Source organism: Coenobita brevimanus, chromosome 63, assembly GCF_032717465.1.
Source record: "Coenobita brevimanus isolate Jiangsu-jjx chromosome 63, ASM3271746v2, whole genome shotgun sequence".
Lineage (NCBI taxonomy): Eukaryota > Metazoa > Arthropoda > Malacostraca > Decapoda > Coenobitidae > Coenobita > Coenobita brevimanus.
The window spans coordinates 39,919,957-39,940,811 of record NC_137016.1 but is presented as its reverse complement, the minus strand read 5'-3'; the positions used below and the strand labels follow the sequence as shown (position 1 = coordinate 39,940,811).

Below are 20,855 nucleotides of genomic sequence, written 5' to 3'. Positions count from 1 at the left end.
CAACAAAAAGGCATTACTTTTATCTAGATTATGTTGTCTTGGAAAAAATGTGGCACAGCAAAAAATTGGAGGAGTTTGAGTCCCCAGAGCCACCCCTTCTGGATCTGTCATTGCTTCTCCAGTCTTCCAGTCAATGTTAGTTTGCATCTGTTTTCTTTTTCTGTCCTTCATATAATGGTTATCATCATTTTATTTGTTCTCACAATCCACATTTTGTATTAATTTTCCCACTTTCTATTGTATCCTGATCCTCTGTCCTCTCTTTTTCATCTTCTCCCTCCTCTTTCAAACATTCACCCATTCCTTCCCCAGTTCACACCAACATTTTAGCACTACCACCTTTTGCAACCTTTTCCTTCCTTTTGTCCTTTCTTTCCCCCCCCCCCTCTCTCTCTCTCTCTCTCTCTCTCATTTTTACTATCCCTCTTATCCCCTCATTCTTTAATTTCCTCCATTTCCCCTCCTGTTCCTTTCATTCTTCCCTCTTTTTTTTTTTTCCCCTCCAGTCTCTGCTCTTCTTTCCTTCCCTGTTGCATTTTTCCTCCTCTTTCACTACACCATCACATTTAGGGCTCATTCCTGTACTCCAGCCTCTTCATCACTCCTAACCTCATCACTCAGTAAGACTCAGATACCCCAGCACTTAGGCAGTGACTGATTTTCTTATACAGTACAGTATAATGAAAAATTGTAAAACATTCGGAGTACATGAATAAAGAATACATGTGACTTTAGTTTCGTCATTCACTTTGTGTTTGTACCCTGCTATTACTTTATATATGTATTTTATAACATGTTTGTATCACTCAGTTTTGTTATTAAATGCCATTATGTGGGTTCTTAACTCATATTCTAGGTGGTGTAGGAGGCTTTGTAACACCTTTTCCTGAGCAATTTCATTTTGCATGTAGCTTGTGCCATTATGTGGGTTCTTAACTCATATTCTAGGTGGTGTAGGAGGCTTTGTAACACCTTTTCCTGAGCAATTTCATTTGCATGTAGCTTGTATTGTTTTAATATTAGCTTGAAGAACATACAGGAGGATGTTGAGATGTAATGGGCAGTGATTGTTCTCAGAGCTGAATCCATTTGTTGTTGCTTCATCATTAACCTTTCACCAGCATTGATTCAAATGAGATCAAAATAATTTGAGATAACCTTGTCCTGTGGCTTTGGCTTTTGACCTATCCCTGTGACCTTGATCATTGAGTATTTTCAAAATTTAGTCCTTGTATTCCTACATTATCCTCATCCCTTCCACAAAGATTGACCTAACTCAGATAAAAATGGTCTAAGTTGAATTTACCTTGTGACCCTGACGTATTGTTTAATTCTTGGTTGACCTGCAGCATTTATGCAAAGTGTGGCTAAAATCGTATCCAGACTGCTTGAACCATTCTGTGAACACACACACACACACACACACACACACAAGGTATGCTGTACTGTGGCATAGCTACAGGGGGCCAGGGGGAGAGACCCCAGTTAGACCCCCCCTTCCCCCACACTGGCTTCCTTATTTGAAATTTCATTTTATTTAATGTGTGGACAATACGTAGCATTGTGTCCCCGCAAAATAGAGCTTGGCCCTATCTTGACCGCCTACCCCCCCAGCCACTGCGAGTGACTTGTTGTGACCTAAAATGATTAAGGATGTTCACAAAGGATTAATCAGAATGGTCTGGAGTGATTTAAGTGGTTGAGAATGAATTAGCATGGCTTGGAATCAGAATGGAGATGTATATAAAAACAAAGTGTTGGAAAAGAGGTACTTGAGGAGATCATGGCAAGTGGTGTCGTCATTGAGTACGGACAGAAATAGCCTACCCATGACTTTGTGATGACATTCATCTTAAGGACGTAACTGGTAATGAGGAACTAGAAACATTCACCGTCAATCGAGAGTTTCCATCAGGTGAATAAAATCACCCGAGAGTAACCAGAATGAAATACATAAATTGTGTGTGTGTGTGTGTGTGTGTGTGTGTGTGTGTGCGCGTGTGTGTGTGTGTAACCCCAGACGATTATAGTCGTACAGACTACATCAAACAACCTAGCCATTGCCATTAAGAAATATACTGCTCAAGGCAGTGCACAAGAGAACTTTGGTGTGTACCACTGATGGACTTTTATAGAGCATTTAAATACCTAGATAGCAGTGAAGCTGAGAGGGAGTTGGCCAGAGGTAGCGAGTAGTGTCGGTTGAGTGGGTACCGACCCCATTCGCCTTATGGTGCCAGCATCTGGCTGTGGCCACTGATGTCATGCTGCACTACTATGCTACCCTGATATTATTACTCACTCCTGTATGTAATATAGCTTATAAATCCATGTATATCTTTTAACGCATACTGTAGGATGTGTGCCTACACTCACAATATTATAATCACCGATTGTATGGAGGAGGTATATGACAATTTACCTTCACCACCTTTTTTTTTTAATTTTATAATAGAAATACCAAGGGGAGACCCCAGAGAGGCGTGACAAGGGACCGAGCAAGACGGGCATATGTCCCCAACCATCACGTGCCCCTCTTCCTCTCAGTGGAATCCACAAGGGGTACGGCACCCTTCTGCATTACCCTCTATCTGGACCAGCGCTTACCAAGATCAGGGTAGGATCTGTGTGCCATCAGACTCCCCAAGTAGGACCATGTCGATGCCCACTGTGCTCCTTTCACCTACTGCCCTCCTGTAGGACCGCGACGATGCCTACCATGCTTGTTGGGGAAAGGATGCCCACCATGCTCCTTTCACCTACAGTCCCAACAGGACTGCAACGACGTCCACCATGCTCAACGGGGAGGGAACATCCACCGTGCTTCCCTCACCTGCAGCCCTCGCCGGGAGCAGGACCACGGCGACGACCACCGTACTTGCTGGGGAGAGGTCACCCACCGTGCTCCTCTCACCTGCAGTCCCTGGGCATAGCAGAACCACGGCAGTGCCCACCGTGCCCGTCTGGGAGGGAACACCCACTGTGCTTCCCTCGTCTGCAGCCCCCCACCGGTAGCAGGACCGCGGCAACGCCCACTGTGGTCGCCAGGGAGAGGATGCCCACCGTGCTCCTCTTACCTGTAGTCCCAGGGTCTAGCAGAACCGCGGCGGCACCCACCGTGCTCGCCGGGGAGGGAATGCACACCGTGCTTCCCTCGTCTACTAACCCTGCAGCACCCAACGAGGGTCACGCCCCTTGCTCGCCTCGCTCCTCCAGAGGTTGAGTGGGACACCCCTCCCGCTCTCCCCGCACCACAGGGGGTAGAGCTGGCTGCCCAGTGGAGTCGCTGCTGAAAAGGGTCTGGAGCAACCCTATAGTGAGTCTGGGGGTACGCTCACTACAGCCAGTGCCCCTACGTCACCAGTTGCTGTCGGACTCCCAGAAAAGGAGAAGCTGCAGACAGCCCCTGTCAGACTCCCGACGGAGGCGAGACCACAAACACCAGTCACTGAGGGACGCGCCCAGGACTCCCGGCTGAGACCTCCCCAGACAAGCTGGCAAGCTGTCCACCAAGGGTAGGCGCAAGACAGCGCACCTACTTGACCTATTTGGCCCCAGCCCTGAGGGCCGACGCACCTACGGAGGCCCCACCAGTGAAAAGCCTCCCTCTACACTACCCAGCATACGATAGTGGTCCTGCGCCCCTTCAGAGATGCACACCTGACGGGACCCCTCCCACGCCTGGGCGCCCTAGTCTCAAACTCCAATCCCTGTATCTTCCATAGTATGTGTAATCTATCACATTATATTGTGCCAAGTCACTGTACTCTTTATGTGTAATAAACGTGTAAGACAGGTTAGCCTGAGTTTTTGAGCCCTGTTCCTTCGGTTGCAAGCCCTGGATCCGGTCTTGGAAAGAACCCAATATCAGACCCTCGTACTCAGGGAGCAAGAAGTTGATCTCCAAGCACGTGACACCAATCACCATTATAATTATGTATATCATTGTATTTGCTGAAGAAAGCGTGTGGCAAGATTCAGCACCTTTTTTTTGTTGTATGTGTACTCTGTACCTTTCTCATTAATAAATATCAGTCAATCAATCAGTCAAATAAGGATCGACTAGCCCATCACTCTTCGTATTGAGAGCATTCTTTTTGTTGTATATTTACTCTATACCTTTTAAGTTACAACGATAAACATTTCAATCAAACCACTCTCTCTCTCTCTTCCCCACGCACGCACGCATGCACGCTCACATGCCATTTTATTTAGCTTAGGAGACGGACTTGTGAAGACAACCTAAGCTAAATAAAATGGCATGTGAGCGTGCATGCGTGCGTGCGTGGGGAAGAGAGAGAGAGAGGGAGAGAGAGAGAGTGGTTTGATTGAAATGTTTATCGTTGTAACTTAAAAGGTATAGAGTAAATATACAACAAAAAGAATGCTCTCAATACGAAGAGTGATGGGCTAGATGAATACATTGGCTTATGAAAGACGTAATCGGGCTGAAGATACTTATCGGCCATGTAAGTGTTCGGCTCACAGCATCCCGGTATTATAGCAAATAAGAAAAGTCTGTAGTTTGACAGTATAATATTTACACATTTTAATACATTCTTATTTGACATAGATATTATAAGTCAGTGATTCAAAGTTTAACAAAATTACCCGAATATGCTCTTGGCGAATGAAGCGAACAACAACAACTGTCAAACAATCAGCTGCGACGCAAAGACGTGTCAATTGTGGGAGTTTATTTGTTATTTTGCATCAGTGTAAGGTATTTGGCTGAGTATACAACATCAAGTTCATAGGAAGTATAAAAACAGCCATTTAAATGCTCGGGGTTTCAGTGTCATGACAGGAAAAACTTAGTGAAGGTGTTGCTAAGAGAGTGCGCGGGATTTGTATAGAGGCTTAGCTTTGATTACCGAAACCTATTTAATGGATGAAGCCTAATGGGGATCGTTTCTAGCTGTTTCACCCAGCAGTCTGCCCCAATCAGAGTAAAACTGTGGCATATGTGTGAATATAATGAAGATGTCAGTATAATGAGGAGGTCAGTCTTAGCAACCCTTGAAGTCTCGGTTAACTTTGATATAAAAAATAGGACAGTAAGTAGATAATGGCAGTTCATATGAGTCAGTGATGTATTCCGTAAAATAGGTAATAACTTTTCCAGGTATATAGTAATGTATGATAATTGGAAAAAGCAACCAAATGTGTTTTCTAGGTAGCATTGGAGCATAGAGCAATTTTTCTGAAAAGTATTGTAGATGTACAACATAAACTGTCATGTGACTCTTTTTTATCCGCTACTTTGTGCCATAAAAATTTCATAGAAGGACCAGGTTTCTTTTGATATTTTTTTTTTCATTTAGACTATATCATGGCACTTCATTAGCTCTTTCAGCCCAAGGATGTCTTGTTCATCATGCTCATGCTCTCTCCAGATAATATTATGCAGCTTATGAAGTTTTTTGAAGTATAGGGATTAAATACCGTTACCTGTATAGCCAAGTAGATTTAACAGGTTTAAGTATAGGCATAAATTTTGTGCCAAGTCTTATGCATACAGTGTAGAGTTAATATGTCTCTCTGTTGCAGATGGGACGTAAAGATGCACAGTTGCATGCACTTCCAGTTGACCATTATAGGAAGCAGATTGGTAAGTATGTCTGTTGACTGTGTCATATTACAATACAGTACTGTAGAAGTATTGAATGTCTGCATTTGATTTATCTATTTTTTTGTTTTGGCTTTTTAAAAATGTATCTAACTTTACTAGGTTTTGATTATGTCCAATCATGTGCATATGTTTTGGACAGGCTGTGCTAGCATTGTGTCCCACCTTATGTATTTCTCATTCCTGTACTGGGAGGTCTGGAGCTACTGTGGAAGATAAATGTGCAGATAAAACATGATCTTGACTATCAACTCATTCCTATATAGACACTGGATACGCTTCATAGTGTTATTACAAAAGCATCGGCAAAGATTTGATCATAATAGTACCATTTGATTACTGGTATATATTTATTCTTCATCTAACCAGTGATCTCAGTATCCTAAAGTAAGCTGAATTGTGGTCTGGCTTGCAACTGTCAGCAAAAACTGTCTGGTATTATCATCAGGTAAGGAAGCTCCCTAACACCTCTTCCTCAGTTATTTTGGATATGCTTGGCTAATATAATTTTGTATGTTATTTATGCAGAGTGTGGGAATATAAGAATGATTTAAGTAACTCAGAAGAGGACAACATTACTCGGGAAGAGGTGCTAGGGAGCTTTCTTAATGGCACAAGAATACCAGCTTGTGAGATGAATGGGAATACAATGCGATGTATCATAGCAGTTGTCATTTGAGGCAGAGGATGAGGCCTTGGCAGTGCAACAACCTGCTTTTTGTGCATGTTCTTGTTTATGTGTGTGTGTGTGTGTGTGTGTCTTTATCATCATTAATAATATTGACACATTTTAGGTAGCTTAGTCATGTGCGAACTCTCTTCTTTGTAGGTAAACAAAATAAGAAACAAACAACAACCAATGTGAAGGAGCTGAGAAAACACACTGAGACCAAGAGCAGCTCCAGCAAGTTATATAAAGTGAGTTGATATTAATATTATTTTATGAGACTATATTGACATCATAATATTAAGTCAGCTATAGTACATGTACATTAACCTAGTGGAAAGTTTTGTTAACATGAGCAGCTGGTGAATGCATGGGCTTGAGTTTGAATCCCAGTCAAGAAAGTGATTACACTAATGCAGTAATTTTTTTTTTTTTTTTTTTTTTTCAATCCTATGTTGCCCCATGAGGAATGTAGGAGCCCTGGGCTAGACAAGTTCATCCTGACATTTTTAAGATGAAAGTGACCAGGCTCACTCATCCGTGAGTGGCATTATGTGAGCAGTAGACCCCAACCACCCCTTAGGTATAAACCTTCACCAGCCCAATCCGATTGGAATTCTGTAATTACCCACTAAACCACCAGGTGCCAAAAAATGGTTACATGGTTACCACCCAGTGTAGTAAATGATTTCCTGGTGTACAGGAAACCATTTGGCTTGTCACTCAGTGTGGAGTAGTAAATTTTGTGTGGTTTTTACAGCCACACTCTTTCCTGCATCTTGTTGCAAGGTGCTGTGTATTACAAGGAAACATCAGTTCTCTGCACAGGACAGCCCTGCAGGGGCAGTTGCTTGACTGCAGTTGATGGCTCTTGTCAGCCAGATTGGCTGGGGTTAATCAGTAACAAAAACAGCTAGGATGATGTATTTCTTATTTTATTCGTGCTCTGTGTAGATTATTGTATTCTGCTGTGAAAGGCGTATCATATTTAAGGGGCTATCACTGGGGGGAAACTGGCAGATCAGTTTAATGGACTGACACATTAAGATGCATTTTTTTGTAAATTAATATGGACTTAGCAAAAAATAAATAGCCTAAATACCGTAAATGAAAATAATAAACAAAAGTTGCATAACAAGGTCTTTCTTTTCAGGACGTCAAAGTTGTGGTGGGAGGATTCGCAGTTGCTGTGCTCTTGGCATATGGGCTTCTCTTCTTGTGGCTCTTTGATTCCAAGGCTGCTAAGTAACTCTTCTACTCTATCAGTCTATCATCCAGTCTTTTATTTGCCCATTAGGAGCTTAGGGGGCCTGGGGTTCAACTACTTAGTTACAACTTTTATGGCAAGAATGATCAGTGGGTCTTCCCTGAGTGATATTATGTGAATAGGAAACCCCGGCCACTTGTTGTATGGTTTGTCAGCTGTCATGAGCCACATTTAGTAAGGATGTCTTAACCTACTAGGTCAACTTAATAACACCTGTCTGCCTGTGCATCCACTCCAGCCCATTCTCTCTTATTTCATAATGCTCTTTCAGTCTCCACATCCCACCAGGCTGTTCCACCAAGTAGATATTCATGTCATTTAACTTCATTTACCATCCTCTCTTGCGTCTGTATGACTTCCTCTTCCAATTTTCTCTGTTCTCTCATTCTCTTGTACCTGGTGATCTAGTGGTTAAGACACTCTTGCCAGAGTGATGACCTGTATGGGTTTGATCGCAAGGTGGTGAATGGAGGTTTTTCGATGATGTGATGCCACCAGCGGGAATAGGCAGGTCATCTGTCCTTAAATGCACTCGACTGTGGCAGCCTAGTCATAGGCCTGTTCATCTTGAAGGGAGTAATATGGGATTGGCTGTGCACTTGCCATTTCCACTCCCATTGATTGTCACACTCTCCAACTCTCTTGTTTCCACATAACATCTACATTCCCCTCCATAATCTCTTACACCCTGTTCCAAGTACTGTACAGTATTCCTTAGCCCTGTCAGTCAGGTGATGTAATTTTTATTTTACTCTTGCTATCTCCAGATGACATATGGATGTTTAGGAGAGACATTTGAATTAATAATATTAGAAACAAGCTTCAGTACAAGAGGTCTTTCATATTGAATTAAATCATCTAAAGTTACCAAGAGTAAATCAGTAAAATACATCATTTCATACCGGGGGTTATTCTTCCTTTTCTAGTTGGTGCTCCTTACAAGTTAAAGAGGTAACATTCCTGATAGCTATCAAATTGTTATATTTGTACAAAGTTTTTACACAAAGGAGAATTTTGCACATCACTGCTTTTTGTTGGGTTTGGGTTAGATTAGTCAGCTAGTCATTAGCACTGGTTTGTGTAGTAATGGGGTTTTGGTGTGTAGTTTTGTAGCACAATACTCTTAGCTCCTTCCATAGAAGACAAGGGAAAGAAATAAATATGCTTTAATTTTTTTCTATGTAATACCAGAACAAAGTACAGGGTATAGTAAATTTTTAAGTGCAAATATAACGCACAAAAATTCTGGATCTTCATTCACAAAGGAAGTACAGTAATCACTCGCATATCCAAATGTGCATTATACGTACCTCGACATTTTCTGAACTTCTGTTTTAAAAAATTAATGAAATTAATAAATAATAACAATTACACATAAGAAAGAAATTTTAATTTCGCTCATGTGGCAAAACTTGCACAGTGGCTGGTATGTGGCAGAGTAAATCGAACAATAACGTGCCGTTCCTATGCCTGAGGCTGGGAATGACAGGGAAGCCTTAGAAACCTTCATTGTTTACTGTGAGCACCCAAATACCATGCCATCCTTCCAAAAGGCCTCAAGCTCCCTCTGAGAACTTAGTGACATGTTCATCAGAAATCAGCACATGGACATTCAGGCAAACAATAATCGACACCTTCTTCAAGCCGACCACTCCTTTAACATCACCTTCACCATTGCCTACACCATGATGCAGCCAACCATCCAACTTAATAACAGCTCATCCAACCACAATACATGATGACAGTGAGGATTAGATTGTGGAGGGAGGCTTTTAAATTGGTAAGTAAAGTAATGCACCTATATTGTACAGAAAATTGTATGCCCAAAATACTGTATTTGTCATTATCCAAATTTTTTTTGCATTGTCTGACCCTCCTTTGGTCCAATTAGTTCGGATACACGAGTGATTATTGTAGTAATAAATCCACTTGGTATGGTAGCTCTACTGTTTGCAGTTTACTGCAGGTTTATCATAGAGTTTACAGCATATGTTGATGAAAATGACAATCATTGTAGAGTTAATTTAGTAATATGTTTATTAATGTAAGGCATTGACCTAGGCCAGGTAGGGATGAGGTTTTAAATCACGACTATTACAGAGGGCAATTTGATGATATTTGTGTGCTAGAAAACAGTTTTCGTTATTCATATATAAGGTCTTACCAGTGCCTAATAAAAACACCTCTAAAACAGTCACACTATTCCTGAATTTGATATATCTAGCATACCACAATATAGGTGTTGGTATTGTGTCTATATGTGAGGGGTGGTTGGGACCAGACCTCATTTGATGTGTAGTTGGTGCAGAATGGTACTGGACCTTGTGAACGGACTGTCAGCAGATGCTTAACATAAGCTCTGTGGTATATAATTATCTGTAAAATTTATCTATCTATCTATTGCCAGATGCCATAATCCAGTAAGGGGTGGCCATTTGAGTTATTTGTTTTATAGGGAGGGGCACTAACCCTCCACCAACCCACTTGTTGACACACAGGGGGGACGTATGGTTTGGTTATATGGTTACCACCCAGCATTGTAAATGGTTTCTTGGCTTACAGGAAACCATTTGGCTTGTCACTCAATGTAAAGCCACCTGTAAAGGAAAGAAAAGTAATAAAGTGACAGGAACGATGGGAGAAATGAGAAGAGAGGAGGGCAGGCACAGAATAAGAATGATAAAGGCTAAGGAAGAAGTAGGCAGCACTACATCAAGTGAGTGGATGATGGTTGCCACCACCTACCACAAATCTGTAAAATACATTTATTTTATGCATTATTTATTAGACATTTACATATATTTTATGCATTATTTATTAGACATTTACATTATACAGTAAACTCTTAATTTTCTTGGGAAAGCTTTTTGGATATGGGGTAAAAACGGATAGAAACACAATATCCGGCTCAGCACCAAATGTTGAGCTGATGAGTGGGTACAATGTAACATCCAGTGTTTTACGTTATTCGGCATAGGCTTTGGCTGAATTACAACAGATAATTCAGAATTTACTGTGTACAGATTTATTTAAATTACTGGGCATTTATAATACTTAAAGAAATATATATATTTAGTTTTAATTCATTTATGGGGTATTTATATTACTTAAAGAAATATAGATTTAGTTTTATTTCATTTATGGGGCATTTATATTACAGTACTTACAGAAACATTTATTTAGTTTTATTTCATTTATGGGACATTTATATTACTTGGATATTTTGATATTTTTGCTGTAGAATTGTAGGTGGTTGTGGTCTGCTTCAAGATTCATAGGGGAGTGAAAATGGTATACTCATTGTACCTAAGAATTTACTTATTACCTATATTGAAACATAGGTGTCATTTCTTTGCAAGGAGCTTTTATTGTACATATGTACTGTATTAGAATCCCCCACTTGCACTTCCGTGAGTGCATTTGGTAAAAGCAATATAATTTTCATTTGAATTATTTCCAGACAGAGTAATTGTGAGGATAATTTCAAAACTCATAAGGTGGCTGTTGTAGATTTTTCTGTCACTGGATACTATATAGCAGGGACATAGGCTTTTCATGTATCCTTAAGTGTTCTAGATTACATTAGCCTTTTGGGGGTTCATACACCCAAAGGAGGGTAATGTAGGATTGAGAGTCAGTACAGTTTGCCAAATGCTGTGTATTTTAAGTGGAGAATACTGTTGAGGATGCTCTGCACACTTATAATGCTAATGTATTTAAAAATAATGTGTGTGCAACACTGTAAATGTGTCTGGGAGCACAGAAAATCTTAGTTTATACAAGCATTGCAATAACATAATGCTCTCACTCCTTTTAAAGGTTTAGAAGTATACCCTATAGAAAATGCTACATAATTATCTCACACAGTACATTATGGTATGTTTGGAATTTACTAATACACTGTACTATACTTTGTATGTCTAATAGTGGTACTGTGTTATACCATATCATAAATTGCAAATTTTGTACTGGCATGATTATGTCAAGAGTTGTTGGTCAGATGTGATATTTGGGAATTAGTTAAGTACAGTAAGAAAGTATTTTTCTATTTTAAATGATGTTGATGCACAAGTTAACATTAGTAAAATAAGCTGTTGGTATATACTGTAATATGCTACTTTCCTTCACCTCCAAACTGTGTCTTTTCCCAGATCAGATTATATTTGCCAGTTGTACTATTTTGCATCAGTTACTGTCCTACAAAAACTCAATTATATACATCATCTAGGTTTGCATCTGGCCCTTGTCGTTTTCAAGTCCTCTCCTGTAGAGAGTCTCTGTACAGAGCCTGGGCTTCCTTCACTTTTCTGATGCTGTGTGCTCCTTTCTCTCCTTACGTATGCTAAACAGCTGTGCTTCCCATCATCCCCAACTCTTTTTCTTTCTGCTTCTGTCAAATGCCTTTTCTTCATGCCCTTGGTTTAAGGTCCCTCTTCTTGATACATGTTCAATCCCTACCTTTTCATTCTCCTTATGGTTAGTAATGTTTTCTCATTTTGCCATAGTCTTTCAACCCCCCACCCCCTCCAACAGCTTCTACCATATCCCACAGTTTGCCCTCCCATTTTGCCTTGCTCAAAATCCGTTACTTCCTAGTACGTACATGAACGCTTCAGTATTCCCACTACAGTAGCTTACATATTATGTGCTGGAATTACAGGCCTCCGTGGACTCTTGAAAGAAGTTATGGTGTACTGACATTCATTCGAACATTCACACAAGCTCGTTTGGTTTTTATTATGCCCATCACATCGGCCGCCCATGCCCAGTACTTGTACTATGTTTGCTAGTGTTTGTTCAAGTTCATATGCCTAATGCATATCCACTGTGACAGGTGACTAACTGATATCTGTTAGCTACATTTCGTTTGCCATTTCCCACTTACATCCCTCCAAGTAGACTGTTTCAACACCCTCGTTCCTAAGGCAACAGTGTGTGTGTGTGTGTGTGTGTGTGTGTGTGTGTGTGCGTGTGCGCGTGTGCGTGTGTGTGTGCGCGTGCGTGTGTGTGTGCGCGCGCGCGCTCCCCTTTACATCCCTCCACATAGAACGTTTCTACACCCTCTTTCCTAAGGCAAGTGTGTGTGTGTGTGTGTGAGAGAGAGAGAGAGAGAGAGAGAGATTCTTTCCTTCTTTTAAAATTTATCTCCACCGGCAGACACCTAGAACCCATAAGAGGTAGCCATAAACGAATCGCCTCTATGTTACACTGTCTTCTGCTGAAGCGCTGCCCTTCCTAAAACTCACACACCTCTCATATACTTCTCCTCCCCATCTCTCAGCATCATCCATGGTCTCCTGCTACCTCTTCCCCTCGCCACCTCAGTCACATACAGTCTCCTAGTCAGTCTCACATACTTCATCGTCTCTACATGGGCAATATCTACACCAATTGAAACCCATATTTAGCACCAATTCCATCAAACCTCATCTGTTGTCTGTGCTGAATATAATAATCTGAGCATAACATGGGAGAATACCATCAACACATTATTTATATTGAAGTAATGACCTCGTAAAGTGCTCAAACACCTGTCTTCATCAGTCACACCACCTGTTACTTGTAGATCTTTTATTATGTAATTAACCTGAGCACACAAGTCTTCGTTCTAGTAGTAATAACTGTAGCAGTAGTGGCCACCACAGACTCGTATGAAAAGTGAACCCAGTGGGCTGCAGGCTTGCCCATCTCCTGCAGTCCACAATCCAACCTTCAGAGGATAGGGTAGTTCAAGGACGTTTGTCTAACCGAGCAGTACAGCTGCCTGGTTATATCTGCGTCACCACCTGAAAGCGTCCTTCTTCAGCACCATTATTGTAACTGCACCTGGGATATACTGTACAATACCTTTATCAACAGGTAATGAGTTGTAGTGTTTCTGGCCAGCAAGAGGCTCCCTTGGCCAAGAGACTTATTAATAAAGGATGAGTGAAGTATGGTAAAGAAGTCATCACAGCAACCAGACTCAGAATATGCTATAGTGTGCAAATCAGTAAGTAGATGCAATGGGCAAGCTCAAGGACCTAACTTATGTAGCACTTGGAACAGCGGACAGAGAATGACTGGCCAGTAACGTCCCACTCGACATACTGACATGGAACATCAGCGGAGTAAAGCACAGGTACAGTACATCGAACTACAACAGTCTGTACTAAAAAACAGCACTGATGTTGCCTGTCTCAAGGAAACCAAACACGCAAAGGACAACACGCTGTACCTGTCTGGCTACCACCAGTTCACAATAATAGCTTCGAGAGTATGTATCGGCCATACCTATACCAGACATAGAGGTCTCATCACCTACGTCAAGAACATCATATCTCAAGGCGAGTTGGAGATCTAAAGGCGAAACACCTGCTAATTTTGGCTTGACCCAGGAGGGAGGAAGGGTCAGTTTCAATGGGAGGTCCTTAAAGTATTCAAGCCATGAAATGAAATGTCTAACCTGATAGGAAGAGACTGAAAAATAAAGGCGTAAGAAACACGGAAGTATCTAGCAGAGAGGTAGGACAAGAGAAGAGGACAGTATACAAGGAGAGAAAGATTGGGAAAAAGGGGGACCTCTTTAGTCGCCTCTTACGATAAGTAAGGGATATTGGAGAAGTATTCTTTCCCATCTCCCTCGGGGGACGAGTAAACGAGTGTCTTTTTACTTCATAATTTTTGTAGTAGTTGGCCCATGACTTAGGTTTTCTGTGTAGTAGCGCCCCGGGGCAGTGAACGTGGCGGAAGTGTTGGGGGAGGATAAACTTGGGTAATAGTTGAGTTGGTGCTACATTTGCGAAGTGGCGGGGATTATTTATTGAAAAGGGCTAAATTAAGTGGAAAATTGCCAAGTTTTGTTAAAATGATTGACAGAATATTATGTACATGCAGTGCTGAGACGTGAAATGCAAACTAATGTCCATATCGTTTTATTAGGAGCTAGCAATGCCGGTGAAATGTGTAACTCCGTAAGTGCCTTCATTTCTAGTATTTGTAACTTTTCAGAGCTAATTAGTACCTCAGCAACAGAGAATAAGTAGTGAATTATTGTTATTACTGCACGAAATGATACCAGTAAATTATGTGTTTCTGATGTAGGCTACTGGAAAGATGTGTAGAACTTATGTGGTCATTAAATACACTTTTAGCTGGTATTCCTTCTGCCTACGAAGTCAGTGAATGAATAAAGTTTTTTTTTCTTTTTCTCAAGGAGCCGGGCGGGGTTTATAGTGGGAACAGCCTTCTTCGTGATGCTGTTTAACGTCATTTTCGTCTTCCCTGCGTACGAGGAGAACTGCGAGGAGTGTGAGTACGATGCGATGTCTCTGGTTTTGTTCATGCTGCTGCCAGGCATTTGATTCAGCTTAGTCTCCTGGTAGTGAAAAAGTTAAAAAGGATAAACGAGTACTCTAGGGGGGGAAAATGTTCCTGTTTTAATGAGTGAGGATGCCGTGATCATTGATATTAACTGTACTTACATAATTCTCAGTACGTTACCGAGTGTTTTACTTAGGAGGTGGAAGGGATGGGGGTGAGAGGAGGGACGGTACGGGTCAGTGGCCAGAATAAATTCGGTCCTAAAAGGGAACCTGCATCAATTTCACTAGGGTACCGTGTCACTGAAGACGATAGTGGTTTTGGTATGCCACTTTGTTCTTTCTCAGGCCATATATAATTAACACGTTCCATTACCCGTCACTTAGGATGTGATATTTTGTCATTGCTTCCCACTTCCTCCTCATTCTTCTACACTTCCTGTCAGACTCGATTTTTCTCTCTATTCCCTTCAAAGTTGCATAGAAATCTCCCTCAAAAAGAGAGAGAGTTTTCACCATCCTCCCTTGCCCCCCACAGACCACGTGAACCAGGTACTTCGAGGTCCACCCCCACAAGACGACCCAGCCCTGCTGAGGTGGGTGAGGTCGCAGCTGGTGCCCCCTTCACGCCTCCCCTATAACCTGTCCTTCTTCATAAGCGGCCTCCACCAGGAACAGGCTCACAAGGGCGCCTTGTATAGCCCATCCCAGGAGTTCATTCTTGGCCAGTTGGAGGAGTTGTATGGGGACGAGGTGAGTGAGATATTATTATTATTTGTTTATTTTATTTTATTTTTTTTTAAGGAAGGAAGAAGGAACCAAAGGAGAGAAGCCCGCAAGGATGTTCCCCCCGAGAAAAATTAAACCAAGATGACGAAGAGCCAAATTCAAGATCCGTTTATTAGTGGGATGATGTCTTGTTTCTATTTTATTATTGTTACTTTGTAGGATATACCGGTAACCATAAACTAGGCAAATCCAAAGAAACCTATCTTAACCATGCCCCCAGATCATGCTACCTAACCCAACTCAACTTATCCTACCCCAGCCAACAGATCACGCAACCTAACCTAATCCATCATGACCCCTACTGTGGAAGGCGCCCCTGGTACATTTTAAGAACTTGTCCTGACCTCTGAATCGCGGTCCTTGGTACATTTTTAGAACCTATTTTGATCCGTAGATTGCGCGACCCGGTACGTTCTTAGAAGCCGGAGCATACGACGGGGAGTTCCTGTCTAATACTCTCTACCTGGAGCATGAGTTTGGGTGGCGGGGGGTGCTGGTGGAGGCAAACCCTGACTTCTTCCAGCGCCTCCTGTTGAAACGACGCAAGAGCTGGGCCATCAACGTGTGCCTCAACACCAAGCCATTTCCGTCACAGGTAAGGGAAAGGGAAGATAGTTACAGTCAGGACAAGACAAAAAGTTTTTCATATCAGTTACGGCCATAAAAAAAACCACTCCTGTTTTAGACGAGACAGAAAAATAAAATGCTTTCCATCTTAGATATTCAAACGCAAAGCTATTTCCTTTCCCGATTCAAGTACAGCTGCAACTCTAAACCGGTGTTATCACAGGGGCACACGATCAAAAAAATATTTTGCAGAAGTTTGATATCTTAAATGATAGCACGTGATATTCCAGGAAGTCTGATCTGTTATCATGTACATGTTATATCAATACAGTACTGACTAGGAAGTGTTACAAGCAAGCAGTATATATGGCATCCTCATGGAAGCAGGTTTACCAATGTGGGACAGAATTAGCAGGCATTTTGCAATATCCATCATCTGTGGTGTATCAGACATTTCATGCGGACTCTGCTAGGATACTTTTGTGATATAGCTCACCTCCCTGACGCTGTTCATCTCTTTCCCAGGAGAACTTCACGGTGGGGTCCGACTCCCCCGAGGGCACCAACCACCAGTACAACAGCGCCTCGGCCAACCCTCTCGTCGAGCAGCACATCTCACTAGGATCATCGGGTCTGCTAGCCTTCTCAGACAATAACACACAGGTGCAGTCACTGGTAAACATTGTTGTTTTTTCGACATTCTCACCCAATTGATTTTTGGGTACAGACACCAGAAAAAGTATTGTCTCCTCTTTTGCTTCCTCTCTTTCTCTCTCCACTGACCTAGCTGCAGGTTGTGGTAAAAGTTTTATCGCCTCTTGCATCCAGTCTGCACTTCAAGCCCGTCACAACACATCTCCCTTGGATCTCGAGACCATCTGAAAACTCACCAGAAGTTCGTTTACTATTCCGCTACATCCACTTCGCACTTAACACATATTCATTACTTTACTTCCTGATGCATCATATCAAAGAGAATGATCTATGGGCAAGCCTCTCCTACCTTTGGAATATTAGCCAGAGGAGGAGGGTGAGAAGTAGAGAAGGTGAAATATTAGGCGAACTTTTATTTTTGTCCTCAATGTACTGCAGGTTCAGTGTACTTCGCAGTGAGATCGCTGGGCAGGACACCTTTAGACTACTGGCATCACTACAACCATTCTAGCAACACTGGCCACAACCACTACAACACCATGGTAATCATCAACAACATCAGGAACACAACCACTATCTCCATAACTTCATCACCATCACAACCAGCATTCCAACCACCACCACTACCATAATCATCATCCAGACAACCACCACTACCCACAGCCACTATCCCAATAACTTATAGCACCATCATAACCACCATCACTAGAACCACCACCACAACCACCTCTACCGTATTCACCAACCATACCACCACCATTACCCACAACCACCACTGTTTTCGCCCACAGATGGTAGGAACGATGCAGGTGCAGTGTGTCCCCCTGTACTCGGTGGTGAGGGCCCTGGGCAGGACACACATCGACTTCCTCTCTCTGGACGTGGAGCACGCAGAGATGGGCATCCTAAACACCATACCCTGGGACTCCCTCACTTTCTCGGTCAGTCCTGTTAGATTTACCTCCTCAGCATGTTTATTTTATTTATTTATTTTTATACTCTTATATACTTACATTCTTGGTTAGTTCTGTCAGGTAAACCCATTCAGTATCGTGATTTTTCCTTTTTTGGATTTCTCATACTCTGGGATACATTTACTTCTCGATCAGTCCTCCAGTTACTGTAAACCCTTTTATTACTGTGACATTTATTTATTTGATTTTACTGGGATACATTCACTTTTTCGGTTAGTGCTGTCAGATAAACCCTTCAGTACGGTGACTGTAGAATTAATTTGTATACCATGGGATTATACACTCTCGACCAGCGCTCTTAGTTAACGAATTTAGCCTATCTGAGAGTGAGCCATAGGAGCCAGAGTGTTAAACCCTGTGTTAAACCCTTGAATACAGTGACGTAATTTAGCAGCTTATTGTTACAGCTAGGCGATTACTCTGAGAAACGGCCCTTCTGTGTCTGTGCTTTCGTTTAAGTCCTCTAAATACAGTGATGCCTTTTTTGTAATTAATACTTGTCGTTTGGGAACGATTTTATCCCATTTAGAGAGAGAGAGAGAGAATAATACGAGTGACTGAAATGGGAGAGGGGACAGAAGATGAATTTGGGGGAAATCAGGAAAGGCAATGGGTTTTAGTGTGATATTCGAACCAACTAGGAGGATGCGCTGGCTTGAGAGAGAGAGAGAGAGAGAGAGAGAGAGAGAGAGAGAGAGAGTAGGTATAATAGGATAGCTCAGCATAAATGAAAGTTAAATTCAAGTAATATTGATTAGGTCAGGTTCGTTTTGGTTAGCTTAGTAATTTTAGCTTTTTGGTTGCCCAGGAAAACGTGTAAAATAAGTTCCAGTCGCTTTGAACCATCCGCAACGTGTGTGTGTGTGTGTGTGTGTGTGTGTGTGTGTGTGTGTGTGTAAGAAGTTAATATCAAGGCCAGACCACCTTGTCGGGATGGTAAGGTGTGTCTGGTTTATGCATATATTTAACTCTCTCTCTCTCTCTCTCTCTCTCTCTCTCTCTCTCTCTCTCTCTTTCTCTCTCTCTCTCACCTACGATTAATGTAAGGACCAAACTACCTCAATGGGATAGTAAGCTCTGTCTAGTCTGTGCATATATTTCTCTCCCCCCTCCCCCGTTCAGGTCCTAGCCATCGAACACCTGACGAAGGAGGATCTCGTAGCCTATATGTCAGAAAAGGGCTACTACCACGTCGCCTCCTTCTACGCCGACCACATCTTCGTCACTGCTACGAATACGGTCCTTCACCCCGCAACGCCGCCCGGAATGCGCAGTCGTGGTGGTGATAGTGGCGGTGAAAATGGTGGTAATAATGGTGGTGATAATGATGATAATAATGGTGGTGAAAATAGTGATAGAAATGGTGGTGATAATGGTGATAGAAATGGTGATAATGGTGGTAGTAATGGTGGTGATAATGGTGGGGTTGGTGGTGGAACAGGTAATGATATTGATGGTTATGGTGGCACTGATGTTCATGGCGGAGGTGGTGGTAATGGTGATAGATATGGTGGTGGTGGAAATGGTGGTAATAATGGAAGGGATGGTGATGGTGGTGGCTATAATGGGTATGGAAACAGTAACAGTGGTGGAAGTAGTGATCAAAGTGGCAGATATAACAAAGATAGTGGTGGTGGTGATGGTGATAGTTATCGTGGTGGTGTAAATGGTGATAGTAATGGATATGGTGGTGATGGTAATGGGAGTGTTGGTAGTGGTGTTTTTACGTCGGCTGGACCTCGGAATAGGAAGGAAGAAGACAATATATACAAAGATAATTCTCCCCCAGCATCGTCAAAAGTCCCACAGAAAACGGAGGATGGTGATACGGTGTTTCACTATCAAAAGAAAATGACGCAGAACGGAGAGAGGGGTGACTTTGATGCATTTAATGGTAATATACATCAACCCCCCAAATCAAAGGAAAAATATAAGGAACAGGGCAGCGAGAAGACAGAGGAAAATCGAAAAATAGGCAACAGTGGCGGTTTCGGCGATGATATTTTCCATCGTCAATTATTATTAGAGAGAAAAATGAAACGAGAAGACGGGACATTCAACAACAGGATATTTAACAGCCAAGGAACGTCGAAATTAAACCACGAAATGAAGAGTAATGACGATGGTAATGTCGACTACTATCACCACCAGATGTTGCAGTCGCGGCGGAGTGGTGGTAGTGGACATGATAGATTTAACCTTCTTCCTTTGCTGCCACCACCTGCACTTCCACCACCATCAGCACCACCACTACCACTAGCACCTCCTCCACCACCACCATCACAAAAACAGACCAGTGGAAATGAATATAATAATGCTAACCATCCTCCATTACCACCACCACTACCACAGCAAAACAGTGGGAATGGATATGATGCCAACCTCCTTCCTTTGCCTCCCCCTCCATCACTATCACCAGCACAGCAGCAGAACAACTTATCTCACCAGTCACAGCAGCACAGCATTAACAGCCAGTATAATATGCAACCTCCCCCACAGCTTGACAAGACAGGAGACGTGGACATCAAGGCAGAAAAGGATATAAAGACGTATAATCAAGAGAAGGGATATATCAGGAGACACTTGAGGTATAACGTGGTACCTTCTCACCTGTACAAGAAGGAAGACGAAGATGAGAAGAAGACAGGTAATGGTACAAGGAACTATAGCCAAAACAGTGAAGACATATGGGTAAACTATAGTCATATTTACGTTAACAGCAGCACAAAACGTCAATCAGATCACAATAACGAGGACAGTGAGGGCTCCAGCAATCACCATAGTCACAGTAACAACAATCCCGGAGGTGAAATGGATGGGAAAGAGGGCAACTTGAGTGATATCAGAATTAGTAACAGCACAAAGCCCGATAACGATAACGAAGACAGCAATAGCCCCAATAATCAGCGTGGTCTGGGTAACAGCAATGATGGTGGTGATAAGAGAAGGAACAGCGTCGTCAACAGCAAAGACAGGAAGAGGAGGGAGAGGAAGATCCTCACCCTTT

General features: G+C 42.3%; 2 protein-coding genes across 2 annotated transcripts in view; both read left to right on the top strand.

The window, feature by feature from the left end:
* Window positions 1-4,656: 4,656 nt before the first annotated feature.
* Window positions 4,657-7,590, top strand: LOC145404503 (triple QxxK/R motif-containing protein-like). The gene is made up of 4 exons (XM_080276075.1): window positions 4,657-4,723; window positions 5,551-5,611; window positions 6,459-6,547; window positions 7,450-7,590. Exons 2-4 carry the CDS (start codon window positions 5,551-5,553, stop codon window positions 7,543-7,545), a joined length of 246 nt encoding a protein of 81 aa, XP_080132201.1. The 5' UTR covers window positions 4,657-4,723; the 3' UTR covers window positions 7,546-7,590.
* A 6,903-nt stretch (window positions 7,591-14,493) lies between these two features.
* LOC145404433 (uncharacterized) overlaps window positions 14,494-20,855 on the top strand; it is a 6,385-nt gene continuing 23 nt past the window's right edge. Inside the window, exons 1-8 of the mRNA XM_080275951.1 lie at window positions 14,494-14,516; window positions 14,759-14,853; window positions 15,403-15,617; window positions 16,048-16,248; window positions 16,746-16,907; window positions 17,684-17,815; window positions 18,971-19,087; window positions 20,348-20,855. The exon at window positions 20,348-20,855 is cut by the window's right edge and continues 23 nt beyond it. Of these exons, the coding sequence (XP_080132077.1) occupies window positions 14,494-14,516; window positions 14,759-14,853; window positions 15,403-15,617; window positions 16,048-16,248; window positions 16,746-16,907; window positions 17,684-17,815; window positions 18,971-19,087; window positions 20,348-20,855 (1,453 nt within the window). The remainder of the gene's footprint in view (window positions 14,517-14,758; window positions 14,854-15,402; window positions 15,618-16,047; window positions 16,249-16,745; window positions 16,908-17,683; window positions 17,816-18,970; window positions 19,088-20,347) is intronic.

Coding starts and splice junctions, on each gene's coding strand:
- LOC145404503 (XM_080276075.1), top strand. CDS start 5,551: ATGGGACGTAAAGATGCACAGTTGCATGCACTTCCAGTTGACCATTAT. Junction 5,612..6,458: donor CCATTATAGGAAGCAGATTG/GTAAGTATGTCT, acceptor TCTTCTTTGTAG/GTAAACAAAATAAGAAACAA. Junction 6,548..7,449: donor GCTCCAGCAAGTTATATAAA/GTGAGTTGATAT, acceptor CTTTCTTTTCAG/GACGTCAAAGTTGTGGTGGG.